General features: G+C 38.4%; 1 protein-coding gene across 2 annotated transcripts in view; it reads right to left on the bottom strand.

The window, feature by feature from the left end:
• Positions 1-16,405, bottom strand: part of SHQ1 (SHQ1, H/ACA ribonucleoprotein assembly factor) — a 95,659-nt gene that overhangs the window by 47,671 nt on the left and 31,583 nt on the right. For both annotated transcript variants that reach the window (XM_046650455.1, XM_046651110.1), the window contains 2 exons: positions 14,762-14,815; positions 12,513-12,636 (listed from right to left, as the gene is read on the bottom strand). In XM_046650455.1, coding sequence (XP_046506411.1) covers positions 12,513-12,636; positions 14,762-14,815 — 178 coding nt within the window. The remainder of the gene's footprint in view (positions 1-12,512; positions 12,637-14,761; positions 14,816-16,405) is intronic.

Genomic DNA, 16,405 nt, shown 5'->3' with positions numbered 1-16,405 from the left:
CAGGCTGTCACACGGCCAGTGGCCAGAAACCTTTGGGGACTCCAAGTACCTGGCTCCTGTGGAGCTTCATCCAGTCATAGGCTCGTCAAACATCATACGGGCATAAAAAACTGCTCAGGCCTAAATCCAAGGGAATTATTTCTGCTCAAAGGCACTGCAGGAAGGTGACCATTTTCAGCCAGTTCACTGCCTGGTCCAAAGCAGGAAAAAGAAGGGACCTTGCACAGTAACCACGGTAACTATTTTCACCACAACAACACACTAACAGGCCTCTCCAGGATGTGAGATCCCCAAAGAGCTAGGGATTCTCTATGATCCACTTGGTACTTGCTTAAGCCAACTCTATCCATTGAAGAAGGGCTAATGGAAACAAGATCTTGTTCACTCACAAAGGCAGTTTAAAACCAGGATCCTGGTATTATAAATGACAAGTGCCATGAAGGTTTTACTTCAGGGAAAATGACTGTCTAATGACAACACAGAGAAGCATAATGACAACATAAAGAAAATAAAGATAACAGTAACAAGCAGGTGGGCAGTAAATAGTATTTAACACATTCTCTGGCTACTCATTCTCCAGCTCTCCTTTAAAGAGAAGGTAAACTAAGAACCATGTGCTTTCCTGTTCTGAACAGATGTGGCTTCTCAGGTTAATATATCTTTAAAAAGAGACAAGATTGAGCTGTTCTAAATTAGAATCCATTGGCTATTTGAAATCTTCCCATTAGCAGACCAGGTTTGGCAATAATCTCTCACTGACAGACTAGCTCATGGTTGGAGGCACTTAAGAAATGGCTCCCGTTCTAGGAGATTATCAGGATAGTGGATGTTTTGGCTGGCTAAAAGCCAGCACAGCAAAAATAATATAAACTGCTAACTCTATACAGTAAGAGCTAAGTTTCTTTTCAACTGGTACATTATAGCTGCTATAAGGCTGTAGTTTTCTGGGTATCTGGTCCTGCCGTTTAAAGTTTTGGGCTACACAAGACAAGCAGCCAAAAAGAATAAAGGAAAAAGACGTGGTTATTCAAAACACCTGAAGGAAAGCATTGTTTAGTCTTTATTTGTGAAATCATTTCAAAATAAAAGCCAACATTGCTATCATCTTAAAACGCATAATTTAGTAGATATCTGCCTAGAATCCAGGGATTCTGATGAGACCATATTATCAGGAGGGATAATTTATGAATTATTTTTAACTTTAATTTTCATAGATCATTTGACCATAAAACGAGATGACAAAAGAATTGTGTCAAATTAATCAAAGTTAAGAGAATCAAAGTGTGGTAATTTGCGTTTACACTGGGCCCTGTTACGAAGGAGCAGAAAGTCAAGCCTCTAGGAATTAACACAAACATACATTAAATTTAGTTTTAGGAAAACTTCTCAATCCATTTCATTGTTTTTTTACCCTCAAATTCCTCAAATTTAAGCACTTACATTTCTTTTTTTTAAAGATTGGCACCTGAGCTAACATCTGTGGCCAATCTTCATTTTTTTTGGTGTTTTTTTTTCCCCTTCTCCTCCTCAAAGCCCCCCGACCCCTAATACATAGTTGTATATTCTAGTTGTAGGTCCTTCTGGTTGTGCTATGCGGGACACTGCCTCACCATGGCTTGATGAGCGGGGCCATGTCTGCACCCGGGATCCAAACTGGTGAAACCCTGGGCCGCTGAAGCAGAGAGCATGAACTTAACACTCGGCCATGGGGCCGGCCCCAGCACTTACATTTCTGAGTTATAATAGAAAACACACACTTGAAGCAATAAGAGTTACTATTTTGAGCACAAATTTACAGTCCTATATCAGTTTCTCAAAATTCTTTGTTACAAAAATTACATATATTATCTTACAGCCACAAACAAAATTAACATAAAGCAAACATATACTTTGTAGACGCTCCCTTTGCCTGGAATGCACAACTCCCAGTGCAACCCTAATTCACCATCAAGTCTCAAACTGGGCATTACTTCTAGGAAATGGGTTCTAACTCCCCCCACAAGCTGGTTTAGGCTCCTTTATAATGCCTGGACACCCTTCTATTTAGGTAGTAGCTACCCACTTGCTCTGCACTGAGTACTTTCCATCATTTAACCCACTAGTTAGGTACTTTCTTGCTCATTTCATAAGTGAGAAAACTGAGGTTGCTCAAGGATATATGAAAGAGTTGGCCAAGATCACTACTAGGAAGGAACAGTCAGGATTTGAAAATAAGTACATCGGCCTCCCAGGCAGTATGCAATAAACACAGTGTCAGTATTTATCACTTTGTGTGGCAAACACCTTGACAGGAAGGGACACGGCTTTTCATCTTTCTTTCCTGGTCTAGAACAATGTCTCGCAAATTGTATGATCCTGTTTAATACAGGCCGGTTGTTAATGTAGTCTGGAGCACACAGAAGCTAACTTTAAAAACACCTGGTCCAACTGCTCAGTTAACATGTACTAGTTATGACACCTTCATGATCTGCAGGTTTCAGTTACTGCGCCGTGACAAATGTGGAGTATACAATTTGTTTGGGCCTTCCCTTGTCATATCTATTCACTGACGAGAAAAGAATGTAGCTATGCCAACTTTCTTACATCATTACACCATCAAAAGTTCCAAGAATGAATTTAACCCAAGGCTGCTTTTTGCCTTTTCTAAGAATCCCGGCTAGATTCGCTGGTTTGGAGGGACAGCCTTGACATTAACTCTACCTTCCTCCTTCAGTCACCTGTCAAAGCAGTGGTTGTGTCAGTTTAGAAATACACGACTGGACGTCACCAACATTACCTAATGGTAGCATGACTACTTTCAATTTCTTTAGACAGTTAAGAGTAAGGCGTCCAAGTTCAAGGCAGAATGTAAAAAAAAAAATCCCATCTATTCAGTAAGTACAGAAGTAGGAAGTTTAAGAAGCTGAACATGCATGGAAAAAACCTCTTGAGACAGCTGCAATCTAACCCTGGATTTTAAAAAAATCCATAAGCATGTAAAACTTCATAATTCTGTAGGTAAGATTTTATTTGAACTATTCCACCTTATGAATACAGCATGTATCCCAATGCCTAGTAGCTCAATTTAAAATAAGTTCTTTTCATTGTTGCTTTAATTAAGACTATTATACTTCATTTTCCCAGTAAATGTTACTTAATATTAAAATTTCTGACTTTTTTTTAATTAGCTTAGTTTTGAATGGTAAAACTAAAACTGTGCATGAAGTCAGAAAGAAGAAATGTAGAGAAAAAAAGACAAGTGGATTCCTCAAATGGCTCATAAAAGGAAAAACAAACCCAGTCCAACCAGACTTACGAGTCCCTCTAGGCGATGTGAAATACTGATCAGTATGTCAAGACAGAAGGAAAGAAACCCAACCCTTTTGCTATCCTCACGGTATTACGGTGAGGGTGTGTGCTTACTGCTAAATGCTTTGTATACTAGTAGAACTGAGTTATACTTCTTTACATTTTCATCAATATACAGTAAATATAATTGAGTAAAAATGATTAGATATCTATAACTACATGGAACTTTAATTTATATTAAACAGATGAAAATTTGATTATGAAATTAAGATCTTAGACTTCTAGTCCCAAATTCTAAAAGGCTAATAAGGAAAGACCATTTAAAAGTTACGCATAAATAATCTTGTGCAATTCTTAGCTAACTACTCTACAAAGTAAAAATGGTAACAATTTAAACTATCTCACTGCGGAACAGTTGTGTGGCCCAGAACCTGCTTGCTCTTGGTGCCATTTCTTAGCTATTTGGTACTTCTTCTGAATCTGTTTTCACGTGTGTAAAGTGAGGGGGAAATTCTTCAGAACTGCTGTGGGAATTAAATGAGACAATGAACACAAAAGCACTTTACAGATGACAAGGGAAGGAGGACAACAGGTCATGTGGATCAAGACCCTGGGACAGCCTTACCAGCTCCTACCCCACTAACTGTGAAGCCTCTGCCCTTGGATTCCTTTCTCCTCCACACCACTGCTGGCGCTCCAGTTCAGACCATATTACCTATTTGCAAACTACTTGTCTTCAGGCAAGAATAGAGGTCTCCTCTCTTCTCAGTGCCATTAATCTCACACTCTTCAATAACCCTATCCTCAGTGTTACTGCCAGATGAATCTGACATCATGAGCCCATCACAGACCCTAACAACAAACTCTCCAGTGGTCCCTCACTGGGCAAGACCCAGTCTCTTTATCAAGCCAGTGCAGGCTCTCCACGATCCCCAACACACCATTCCCACCTTTTTCCTACAATTCCCCTTCACATCACAAGCCTCAAGACAAACTAGAATATTCGCCATTTCTTAGACACAGAACTCTCCTTTTCCTCTCTCTGATTTCTTTACCTTCTACTTCCTCAGGGCATACCTTCCTCCACTTCTTCTGTTCCAATTCCTACACCTTCTTTAAGTAACAACTACCACTACACCTGCCTCATTAGGCCTATACTGTTTGCGTCTTCTTGTCAAGCCCCTCCCCTCAGCCATACTTAAAAGCACCCTAGGAGTCAGAGGGGGTGTGGTACCACAATCCTATGACTCATCCCCGCCACCCCAACCAGGCTCTGGCTGACAAGAGTAACAAAACAAAGTAAGCAGAAAGAGAAGTGAGGGATCTGTTCTGGTTTTAAGGTTTCTGGTCACAGCTATTTACAGAATGCCGGATATCTCCTAGCTCCTTCCCCACCCTAATCTGGGAACCCACACAGGGTTAAGACTCAGTCTCAAGCTGGGATTGAAGGAGCAGAGACCTGGTGCAGGCCCTCACTGCAGCTGGAAACTGGCAGGTCTAAGAGGGTCTGAGAAAGACAGGCTGGCACTTGGCTTGCCACAGAGTCGAAATCAAAACGGATGGCGCACAGAGGCTGAAGGGCTCTCAGACATACCAAGGCTCTTATAGCATTATTTAAAATCTTTACTTTATTGTTCATATTTAAACTTTTGAAAAATTTTATATTTAAGATCATTGCTTTCCACTTCTTTATAAGTCTCCCAAACCGGCAATACTACATAGCCACATGGCAAAAATTGGCTATAGATGGGGCACTGTACATCTCCAATTCACACAGGCCTCATTACTCCCGATTTTCTGAAACTCATCCTCATTCATTCACCCACTTGGCCAGTTTGCTTCTAATGTTGAGGGACCTCCTCTAGTGGGAACCAACTCGACAGGCTACATCTCATCCTGTGGGGGACGGAGGGAAACAGCTGAAACGATCCCCTTCAACACTGGCCACTATTTGGGATGAAAGCTAGCCAAAGACTTCTCCAGATGGGCTCCCCTCCAACCCTGAATATAAACCTAAAACAAGGGTATGCAAATTTTTTCCATAAAGAGGCAGAAAATAAAGATTTTGGCTTTGCAGGCCACATAATCTCCATTGCAAGTACTCAACTTTTGCATCTTACCTATTGTCTTATCATCGCTGTCACATCATAAACTCCCTAAGAGCTAAGACCAAGTCACATATATCCTTATAACTCTTCGCTGGTTCTGCCTTGTACAGAGAAGGGATCTGATTTATGTCTGTTGAATAAATGTCTGCCACTTGTTATTTTTCAGTATTAACTTACTACTTAAAGGAACTCTGCATTGCATAAATACAACTCTTGCATGTTCTCCAGGTAACATATAAAGTATTGTTCAATTTACTTCATCTAGGTCTCAATATGACTGTGCCACAGGACCTTCATTCATCATGGTCAAACAAAATGTTTGCTCTTTGTTCTCCCAAATTTGTCTTAAATATATACAATTTTCTGCCTCTATCCTCTTACTTAAAGAAAGTAGACTTACAGTTACTTCCTTACAAATTCATATCAACAAAAAGCAAACTCAAAACTGACTTAAAATTTATTAAAAGAGGCACTAACTATAGAAGCTTTTTTTAAAGCCATCATATCAAACCATGCAACTAACCTCCTGGGTTTTCTACATTGCTCAGCTCAGAAACGGCAGAAATTCACAAAACTTATAGCACAGGAAATATAATGTAGATTTAAATTGGTATACACATATATATACACACACATATATATGTAAGAAATGAGCTGATTTTGAGGAAAGCAGAATGATATAATTCAAATTCCACAGAACACTAAGATATTTTAAGTGATTTTTTTGCAGCAGAAGAACCATAATCTCTGAATCACTGTGGCAATTAAAAGGCAATTTATTATTTGTAAACCATACAGGAAATGCTGCCCCCTACAGAGCACTTTAAGAGAACAAAGAATGTTTTATAGAAATGTAACCCAGAAAGCAATCTAAAAAAATTTTAGTGACTAACAATATTTAATGATTAACAGGATTATCGAGGAAAAGGGGATTCTGTGGAGATGATCGGAATTTGATTTTCTTTCCTTTTACTAAAGTTTATGTTCATATACAATATCCTTCTATACAGAAGTGCATGTAGAAACCCACAAATGCTCTGAGGACAAATAATATAAATAGGTAGAATGTGCCAATTTAAGAGACTGGGAAAAGAGATTCGGGCCTGAGGAAGAGACGAGTAAAAGGAATTTGCTTTGCCGCGTGGCAGGAGAATCTAGGGAGGCTGAGGCTGAGGACTGGCCGAGTCAGGACTGCACGGCAGAGTCCTACTCTCCCTTCACACATCCCAGCTGCAGCCCACGCGCTCCAGGGCTCCAAAGCCCCTCCTTTACTGGGTTAGTTGGGACATGAGGGATCAGCCAAAGCAGATACTAACAGTACTTCAATATTTGATTTGAATCCCATGCTATTTAAATTTGCTGAAAGCACTATGATTATTCCATTCTTATAAACATTTAATCGCCATGGGGAATTGACTAGGAAATAAAAAGTTCAAGGACAATTTAGAATGAGGAAGAAAACTGAAAATAAGAATTATCACCTCCTGAGTGGGGAGCAAGGAATTAAGTGATAATATTAAAGAAACAGAGAAATTCATTCTGGACCAGTTAACTCAGACTGGAAAGGAACTACCAACTAGTTTTAGAGGCTGTCGGGCAAATCTCAGAACCAGATAGCGTATCAACTCAAAATTTTCATTAATGAGACTACGGTATTCCATGAACTTCTTCGTGGTGTTCACTCCGAATATTTAGAACACTTCCCTCCATCCTTCTGTGTCCAAATACTACTCATCCTGCAAATCCCACGGCAAATCCCACGTCCTCCATGAGGCTGTCTCTGGCCCCCAGTGAAACATCACCTCTCCCTACCTGAGCGACTTAGTCCGAATTTCAGGTAAGGTACTTACCATTGTCTACTACGTATTTTATGCTATTGATGGACATCTTAGCTCCCCTGCTAGCACACATGCTCCCCAAGTACAGTATCCAAGGCTAATGCATCTTACCGTTCTTTACATTTATATCTACAGGGTGCTTTGTGCATAATAAATAGCTTTTTAGTAGGTACTGACAAAATACCTGTGGAATGAATAAACTAATAATTGAACTCATCAAACAATTAACAAGTTCTTTAGAGCGACAGGAAATTGCAGTAGAAGCTGAGAACTGGAAGTGAAATAAGGCAGAGGCTCCCCTACGTAGGAGGGGGTTACACGTCTGAAATGACTTAAACGTCAGTCAGTTTCTATGCCTTTATATTTTCACCCACTATATTTCTCCTTTGAGCTACTTACTACAAATGCAATTTTTTTTAAAACCTGGTAGTTGTTTAATTCCCTGCCCCCCATTATTTCGAGCTCCCCAAGGGCATGAGTTGACCCCCTCCTGTTCACTGCAGCACCTCCAGAGCCAGCTCCGCACCTTGACAAACCAAGTGCTCAACAAACACTTGTTGAATAACTCTCAAAAAAGTTTGACATGATGGACTTAAGGAGTAAAATTAAAAGGCCTAACAATTCTTTAAAATGTCCATAGTTGGAAACTCATAAAAATTAAATATAGATAAATGTCAACATTGGAAAATGCTAGTGATTTCATCTTTTACTTTTCAATTTGGAGTAATCTCCTTTACAATTCAATAAAATGAAGCATTTGCTAAACTGACTTTGGACTAAATAGAATTCAAATGCCAAAAACAAATCCATCTTAAAGGTTGCATCAGAACTCAGAGCTCACACAATATACTTGCCATAGCTCAATTTCCTGAACTATCATTTTTCTTAAAGAAAAAGATCTGCCCTGAGCCTGTGCCATGGCTCTTTACTTTCACATTGATCATGTTACTATATCTATCTGCAGAAGAGGATAAAGCAGTCATTTCTGAAAAATTGATTATTGAGCCCAGTAATGACTGCTATGTAAGGGCTATTAATTATATGAAATAAAGCCAGCTCTTAGTTGGTAACAATAATCTGAAGGCTGTTTGCTGGGTTACAGCCTGCCAAGTAGCCACTAGTCACCAGACTTCAAATGTTTACAGAAAGGTGGGTTTCTGTGAGACTTAAAAACAAAACAAAAAAGTAATTTTAAATGAGTCTTTTTATTAGTCAAAATATTTTTATACAACTGTCTGAACAAAAATTACAATGTTTTCCACAAAATGGCGAATAAATTTGAATTTGAACCACAGATGTACAGTGGTTAAGAGTCCAGACTTTAAAAAACTTTTTATAAAGGAAAATCACAACATGTACAAAAAGAGACAATAGGCCAGTGAACTCCCACATTCTCATCACCAAGCTTCAGCAAGTACCAGCTCGTGGCCAAGCCTGTCTCCCCTGCACCCTGCCCACCTTCCCCCAACCCACTCTGGATTATTTTCAAGTAAATCCCAGGCTTCATACAATTTCATTTATAACTATTTGAACACTTCAAAGGGCACAGACTTTGAGTCAGAGAGACCTGGCGTCAAATCCAGGCTCTACCAACCACTGGGTGTGTGACCCAATGCAAGTGAGTGAACTCCTTTGAGCCTGTCTTCTATCTGCGAAATGGGGACAGTAATCCCTGCCTCTCAGGATTACAGTATGGATGACATCAGATAAGGTATCTAAAGAACTGAGCCTCCTGCTGTCGCACAGAAAGTGGTTAATGCGGCAGCTGTGGTTATTACAACCGTGCTAGCATATTAAGATGGGATGCTTTCTGACTCATTTCCAGTGAGGCCCACAAAGACAAAATAGATATCAGCATTCACATATTTTAAAAAGAGATGCTCAACTTCCAGAGAGACTAACAGAAAACTGATGTGTGATCCCCTAGACCAACACTCATCTCCAGGAGTTGAAGAGTACAGAGGTCTAGAAAATTTCTTTGAATCAGTTGTTGGACTGCTGTGGGGTTTCTACCTCCCTCCATGGGGGAGGGGAGGAGGTGCTTTCCTGTCACCTTAAACCAAGAGAAAGGAGGTTTTAAGCGAGGCTCCTGGAGACTGTGGGGTACAAAGACTAGTGCCTGACCCCTATCTGAGGAAAGCCCCCATAGAGAAGCAGGAAGGAGCAGCCTATGGTGGCTGAGCGAGGGCCTGCTCTGGAAGCAGGCGGGACGTCCTGCAACAGGGAAGGGGCCCCCTCCCCACTGCTGGTTTCCTGACCTGAGGCAGGCCCAAGCTGGGGAAAGAAAGCTTTATTTTTTTAATCAAGTTCAAAGGGGACATTTTAAGTACTGAAATGAGACTCTTCTTATAATCTAAAGTGATAGAAAAAGTTACAGAATATTTATTATATATTACAGGATATGTGTGTGTGATATGACATTTACAGGATATATATTCCACCCAGAAACAATAAAAGAAAGAATGAGGTCGAGGAGAGAACTGGGAGAAAAAATTAAGTTGTTTCCCTTCGAGCCCAAGATGTCCAGCCCTTTCAATGTAATAGTTACACTATATGTTCAATAGTTGTACAATAGTACGGAAAAAGAGCAAGCAATGCCTTATAAAGATTAACGAAATGTAGATGTTAGCACAAACAGTAAATTGTACAAACAATGTATAATCAAATAGAATAAAGTCACTTCCAAATAGAATAAAGTTTCTGAAGACATATTAGAAAAGCTGTTCCCTTGATTCCTTTTTTCATTTATTTTCAATAAGTAACAGCAGCTAAGTGATGCTTCCACGAAGGATTCTTCCCACTCTTCCCAAAGAATGGAACAAGGAAGAGGAAGTGAAATTTACCGAAGAGACAGGAACAGAGGAAAAAAGGGGATGATCATGTGCCCCACAATTACTGATTCCGGGAGAGCACCGCCACGTGCAAGGCCCTGTGGTAAGCACTAAAATAGTACTTAAAGGACAAAGCAGGTTTTCTGCCCTTAAAGGAATTTGGGTTAGACATATTGCAACAGTGAGAGAGAAGTGTACAGCCTTTGGAGGTAGGAAAGAGACGGGAGAAGGAATACAAAATTGAAAATAGCCAAAGGCCTGGTAAAGAATCCTAGTAAAGGCTACGATGAAGTCAGATAAAGAAAATTCATGGTTCTTTAAAGACTCCGATGTTAGTCAATCAGGTATAATGAAATATTCTGCAGATGCTGAAGCCTTCCTACCTTGGTTTTGGAAGCTCACTCATTTTGAATTATAAGTAGGCATGAATTCATTCTTGGAAAACATTAAATGCCAAACCAGAGCTATTCCCACTTAAATTATGGGGTGTCCAAACAATTCAGACTCTTCCATGGCAATAATGGCACCCCTGTGCCATCCACCTTACACACACAGGTTACAATCCCCATCCAGAGCTCGTCATGCCCACAGCTTATGGCGTGAACTCTAGACACTCCAGCTCTCTGCTCAGCACTAACTAGCCAAAAACCAAATTGGCCAAAGAACACACTGTGTGTGGTCAAAGAGGGTTCCGATTGGTTTTCAGCAGAGAGGTCTCCAGTGTGTTACCTCAGGTTTTCTGTTGCTATCACGACACAGCTGATAACACTACATTTGTCAGATTGATAATGATGAAAAGTTAAGTCTAAGTTTCAATTCTGACCTCCTAAAACTGTTTGAGTAATTGATTACAGTGTTAGTCCAGGCAATCAAATTTATTTTTGGTTATGCAATCACAGAACTGATTACTTTTCAAATAAAAATCTAGAGAACTAGATTACTTCCCAGAATAAACAGTAACAAGTAATACTGCGTATGTGCGTGCACTCGCACATGGGGGTTTGGCCACTTTTCCATCTGGAAGCCATGATGTAGCAGCATAATCGCAAACTGCATTCTCACTGTTTAAATCTATGAATAATGCACAGATAATCTAGCCTGACTTAAACAAGAAATTAATTGTGACATGTGACTCAAGTTCAACTATCAGTCATTTATAACACATTGATTTTTCAAGGTAATTTTTGCAATGCAAGAAATATCTTGGATGGAAAGAAGAAATAACATGCAAACAAATAAAGGAGCTTGTTTCCCACTGCTAAATTAAAGAAGACAGATTTCTTAAAGGTAGTAGCTCTGCTATCCTATAATCAGCAATCCTTCAATAGAAAATACAGCTGGTCTCAACCAACTGGATGTATAAAAAAGTATCTTTCATTTAACTATGATTCATTTTTACAATTACTGTCTACTTCAAAAGAATCTACTTCAAACAGGACTTTTTCCCCCAGGGTAAGAGGACTATAGGTTATAAAGAAGTCAAAGAGAAACCTAGTACACCTCTAGGAGGGAGAGAACACTAGAGACGTGATTCTTCCCTTTAAGCCAATGAAGTCACCTGGATGTAAAGGGAAGTAGAACTTCCTTTCTTTCCCATTCTTATCCAGAAGTCTGAAAACTAAGTCCCCAGAAACACTTTCATCTAAGGACAAAAGGATGACAAGGCTCCCCACGGATGACTATAAGAAATGACCATAAAGTATGGAAAGTGACTTTTAAATAAATGTCCCAGAACTGATACATACAAATGGACGTTGCCCCCTTCAAAGTCATTACCTTGGAAATTATATACTTAATCCAATGATGCTGTTAGAGGAACTTTGGAATTTGTTTCAGAGCTTAGAATTTTCCACATCCTTAAAACCAGCAAATATTTGTCTTTTCAGGTTGGATTCAGCAACAGTCAAAGGTCCTGAGAGCAGCTGCGCTTTTCTTTGGAAAGCCTGTCCTGACCACCCAAGCCAAGGCTTCACGCCCCCAGTGATCTCTGTACTTGCCCCAGCAGAGCGCTTTGGCTCGATCTTGGAAGTGCTTACCTATTTATCATCTATCACCTTGGCAAAACTGCAAACTTCACAGGAGCAGGGAATTTACCTTATTTATTATTATACCCACAATCCTAGAATGGTGCCTAGAAATTTACAGGCATCCAAGAAATACTGAACGATGCAATCTACAATCGTACAAAACGGTTTGGAATACAGTGTGTACCTTCTCCATGTAGCCTCCCCACTCCTCTCAGAAAAGAGCAGCACACCTCTCTGCACGATTATGCAGCTCTAGAGAGGGACTGTGACTCTATATACCTGGGAGGAAAAGTGGTTGGATTGGATGATTTCCATTACTTATTTATGGTCAGAAAAAAAGCAGAAATCATGATTACATCCTCACAGACTCAAAACTTCTAACTTTTCACTCTTAAATCTGCAGGCACAACAATATCTTACCTAGTTGCAGTATCTTTACAGTGTCTCTGTGGGCCTTCATCACCAGCTTGAAATGGCGATAAAGTGGATAGCACAAAACCCTTCTTCCAAAAGACACCAGGATTTCATGAACATTAGTCCAAGTCTGTGAAGGAGCATTTAAATAAGTAATGATTTCCATATTACACAAACACAAGCACACAACTAAATATGAAACTGTTACCAATTAACAACTCTAAGTTTGGATCATCATGACGCCAAGTAGAAGAGAAATATCAAAGCATGAAATGAGGCTCTTTTTGTCCACCTTACAATAAAATATTTAATCATCATATTTGTAATTTCTCATACTTTATCAACATATCAGAGATGCTCCTTAAAAATCACATATGTAGCAGGAAAGTTTAAAAACTCTTTTAAGAATCACAAATATGAATCTAAAACACATGGCACTAACAAAATACAGATGCACATGAAAGACATTTCTAAATGATATATGTTTCATGTTTTCGTCTTTGGGGACCATTCAAGACAGTGTCGATGAAAGATGTAGAACTCTTTAGTGAAGCGTGTTTCCAGTCTCCCTCTTCCTTTTTTTTTTTTTCTTTTGCTTTGGGAAAGAGTGATATATGGTATTCAGTAATTTGCTTTCACTTATCAAAGAGAAAACTAATGATTTCTGGAAAACAAGTGTTTTATCTTGAATAGCACTGCAAACTGATAGCATTGCCAATTTAATACTTACTCAAAACACCAGACAAAGGCGATTTTCTACAGAATTGTTTAATTGGGTTTTGATAAAAAACAGTAACCCACATATAAAACCTAAAATATAAAATTAAAACTAAAGGAGCAGCATCATTTCCATGTATATTAATCCTTAATGAATGAGAGATCTAAGAATATTGACTATCTGACAAAAATAGTGTATAGCTAAAAAGAACTAGGAACTTTTACAAAAACTAAATACTCATAAAAATTTGACATACCTATTAATAAGGCTGGTCATTCTAAGATATCTCAAAAACAACAAAAACTTGAAAATAAAACCATAAATAGGTCAGTTTATTCATGTTGATTTTAATAACTGAACTACGAAATTATCTAGTCACCAAGTACTTTGTTTTCAACATTAGTACCTAACGCAATTATTACAAAAACCAGTTTCTCCATTACATGCTGATCGTGGCACTATGTAGACCCCAAATGAAGTCTAGAGAGAAGTGCTTTTCCATCTTTAATATGCATACGAATCCCTGGACATCTTGCTACAGATTCTGATTCAGTGGGTCTGGACTGAGGTTCTATCTTTCTAACAAGCTCCCAGCCAAGGATGCTGGTCAAGCTGTTGGTTCATGGACCATTCTTGGAGCAGCAAGATTCTCTGATAAACTTGTGTTTCACTTCCTGTTAACATCTAATCTATTATTGGGAAAAGTGATGCCATAAAACAATCTTACTTTTACAACTTAAAATGTACTGTATTTAGGATTCAGACTAAAAAAAAAAACTAGCTGCCTTAATTGATGATGCAATTATCAGTCGTTTAAATCAACACTTTTTTTAAAGCTTCTACTTTTAATTACTGTTTTGATACACAAGAGCTTGTTTGAAACTAGGAAATTTGCAGATACCATTCTTGGATAATTTTGGTAAGACCTACACAACTATTTTCTAGAAAATATATAAAAACAATCATTACTAAAATAGAAGAGTTGTCTAACCATACTCATTGTAGGACCTAGGATAAATTATTTAAGCTATCTAAGTTTCCTCATCTGTAAAATACCAATAATACTTATCTCACGGACTTACTGAAAGGAACAGTTGAGAGAATACCTATAAAACGCTTACCACAGTCCCTGGTGGTGAGTGTGTGGCAGCCAGTGGTAGGTAGTATCACCTACATTTGCTCCCCACCTTTGAGCTCTGGACCTCAATATATGCCAACTTACAAACATGCCTCAAACTCCACCCCACATCCTCCCCCAACAAACCATGTCCCCATTCTTTCTCCAAAGCATGTTCTCACTCGTCCAACTTCCAAAATACCCTCCCTGGCTTCGTTAGTATACCATGATGAGAGTAAGAGTAACAAATGGAATCAGAATTTTATTAAAAAGATGGGGGGGAAAACCTTGTATGATAAAGCTTCCACTTCTAAAAAGCCAAGGAATTGCTTGAATTACCCAAAATAAACTAATGACAACAGAAAAATAACTTTCTGAACAAACAAACAAAATCTAAACAATTGCAACTGAAAATCATACCTCAAACCAGCACAGTGTGGGACTCAGTTTTCTGATATTCCATGCAGATTCAACCTTTATTTGTTTTGGAGAAAAGTGTACTGTCACATTAGAGGCAAAGTCATTCAAAAACAAAGCAAATATATGCATTTATTCACCTAGTATCTGAGCAGTATGACATATATAAGAACTAAGAAGTGTCTATGACTGTAGAAAAATCACTGCTTCACTGGTGCAGAGGCTATCAAAGGCAGGTTTCTGTCTCCTTTCTTTGGGATTTTAGAAAGTAAAGCTTTTCCACCGATAAGAATACCAGAGCACAAGAGCAAATAAGCAGGGACTTTGAAACTAAAAATTAAAGCAAAGCAATGCTTGCTCAATTTCTGTCCTTCTCAACTAAGTTACAAGCCTTCCAAACATTCTATAAATAATCTACCAAAGGACTCAAAGATAATGTTGAAATGCTGTCTCTGGCACTTAAAAAGCTGCTCAAGAATTTGGCCTTTCAGAGAATGCTTGTGAAAATAAATACATTCTAGAGAAGGTCTTGAAGTTGCAAGACTTCATGACTTCAAATATGTGAATGCAGGAATCAAAAATGGTAAATTTTATCAAGCATAACTAAACACTCTCACTCATCTTCTCAAGCAATAATATAAAGCACTTTGTTGTCAAAGAAAACATTTTCCCCAATTATATTATCCTTAAAAGATGAGTGGAAACACAAATGATTTCCAGTTATATTATGCCCTTGATACATTCATTAATATTCATTTCAGAGTCAAATGCAAATCTCAAGAGTCACCTTTGAAATTTTCAGAATCATAACAATAAAAAACTTGGCACATATCAAATTCTAATCCTAATACTATGCTAATGCTATGATGATGAGCGAGAAAAGCAGATTAAATACTAGCATACATTAGGACCAATGTAAATACACATACATACATACATGTGCACAACGAAAGAAGACTAGAAGGCATACATCACCTTGTAACGGTGGCTACTTCTGATGATTGAGATTATAGGAAATTTTAATTATTTTCTTCATGTGTGTATTTTCCTTTACAATGCTATGAATTATTTGTGTAATTTAAAAAAAGGAAAGCACATGCTCAGCTCAAAAACAACCCCCTGAGCAAGGACAATTATAAACAGCTTGCAGGGGCACAGTAACTGGAAAAATTTTCTTTTGGTTTTCCAGCCTTTTCTCTACATATGATCAGTGATGTAGGTGAGAAAGAAGTTTAGTTCTTCATTTACAAAATCAAATGTGGTTTAAGAAGATAGAATAAAGTCTATATTATTAAAAAAAATCGTTTAAGAAATAATGTACTTTACAAAAGGACTTTTACAATACAATTTCAGTATGCAGCAAAAAAGATATGCTTCCAGTTTTTAAAAATCAATTTATATACAATTTTTCAGAAGTACACATACTATATAAATTGGGGGATACCTGCAGATAAATGCTAAGATTCCTTTTTTTGTGAAATACTATGTCTTGCATCTCCTAATTGACAGCTCAGAGAAAGAATATAAATGGGTACGGTACAGTTCACCCCTTGCCAATGCCAAGCGTCACGTGGCAATAGTTCTTATTTGGTCAATTCATCTCCTGAAAGAGACGAGAGTTAGGATATCCTTTCCTCTACTCCGAAG

The sequence above is a fragment of the Equus quagga genome, chromosome 1 (genome assembly GCF_021613505.1).
Source record: "Equus quagga isolate Etosha38 chromosome 1, UCLA_HA_Equagga_1.0, whole genome shotgun sequence".
NCBI classification, from domain to species: Eukaryota; Metazoa; Chordata; class Mammalia; order Perissodactyla; family Equidae; genus Equus; species Equus quagga.
The sequence above is the reverse complement of the archived record's forward strand: the minus strand, read 5'-3'. Positions and strand labels throughout refer to the sequence as shown.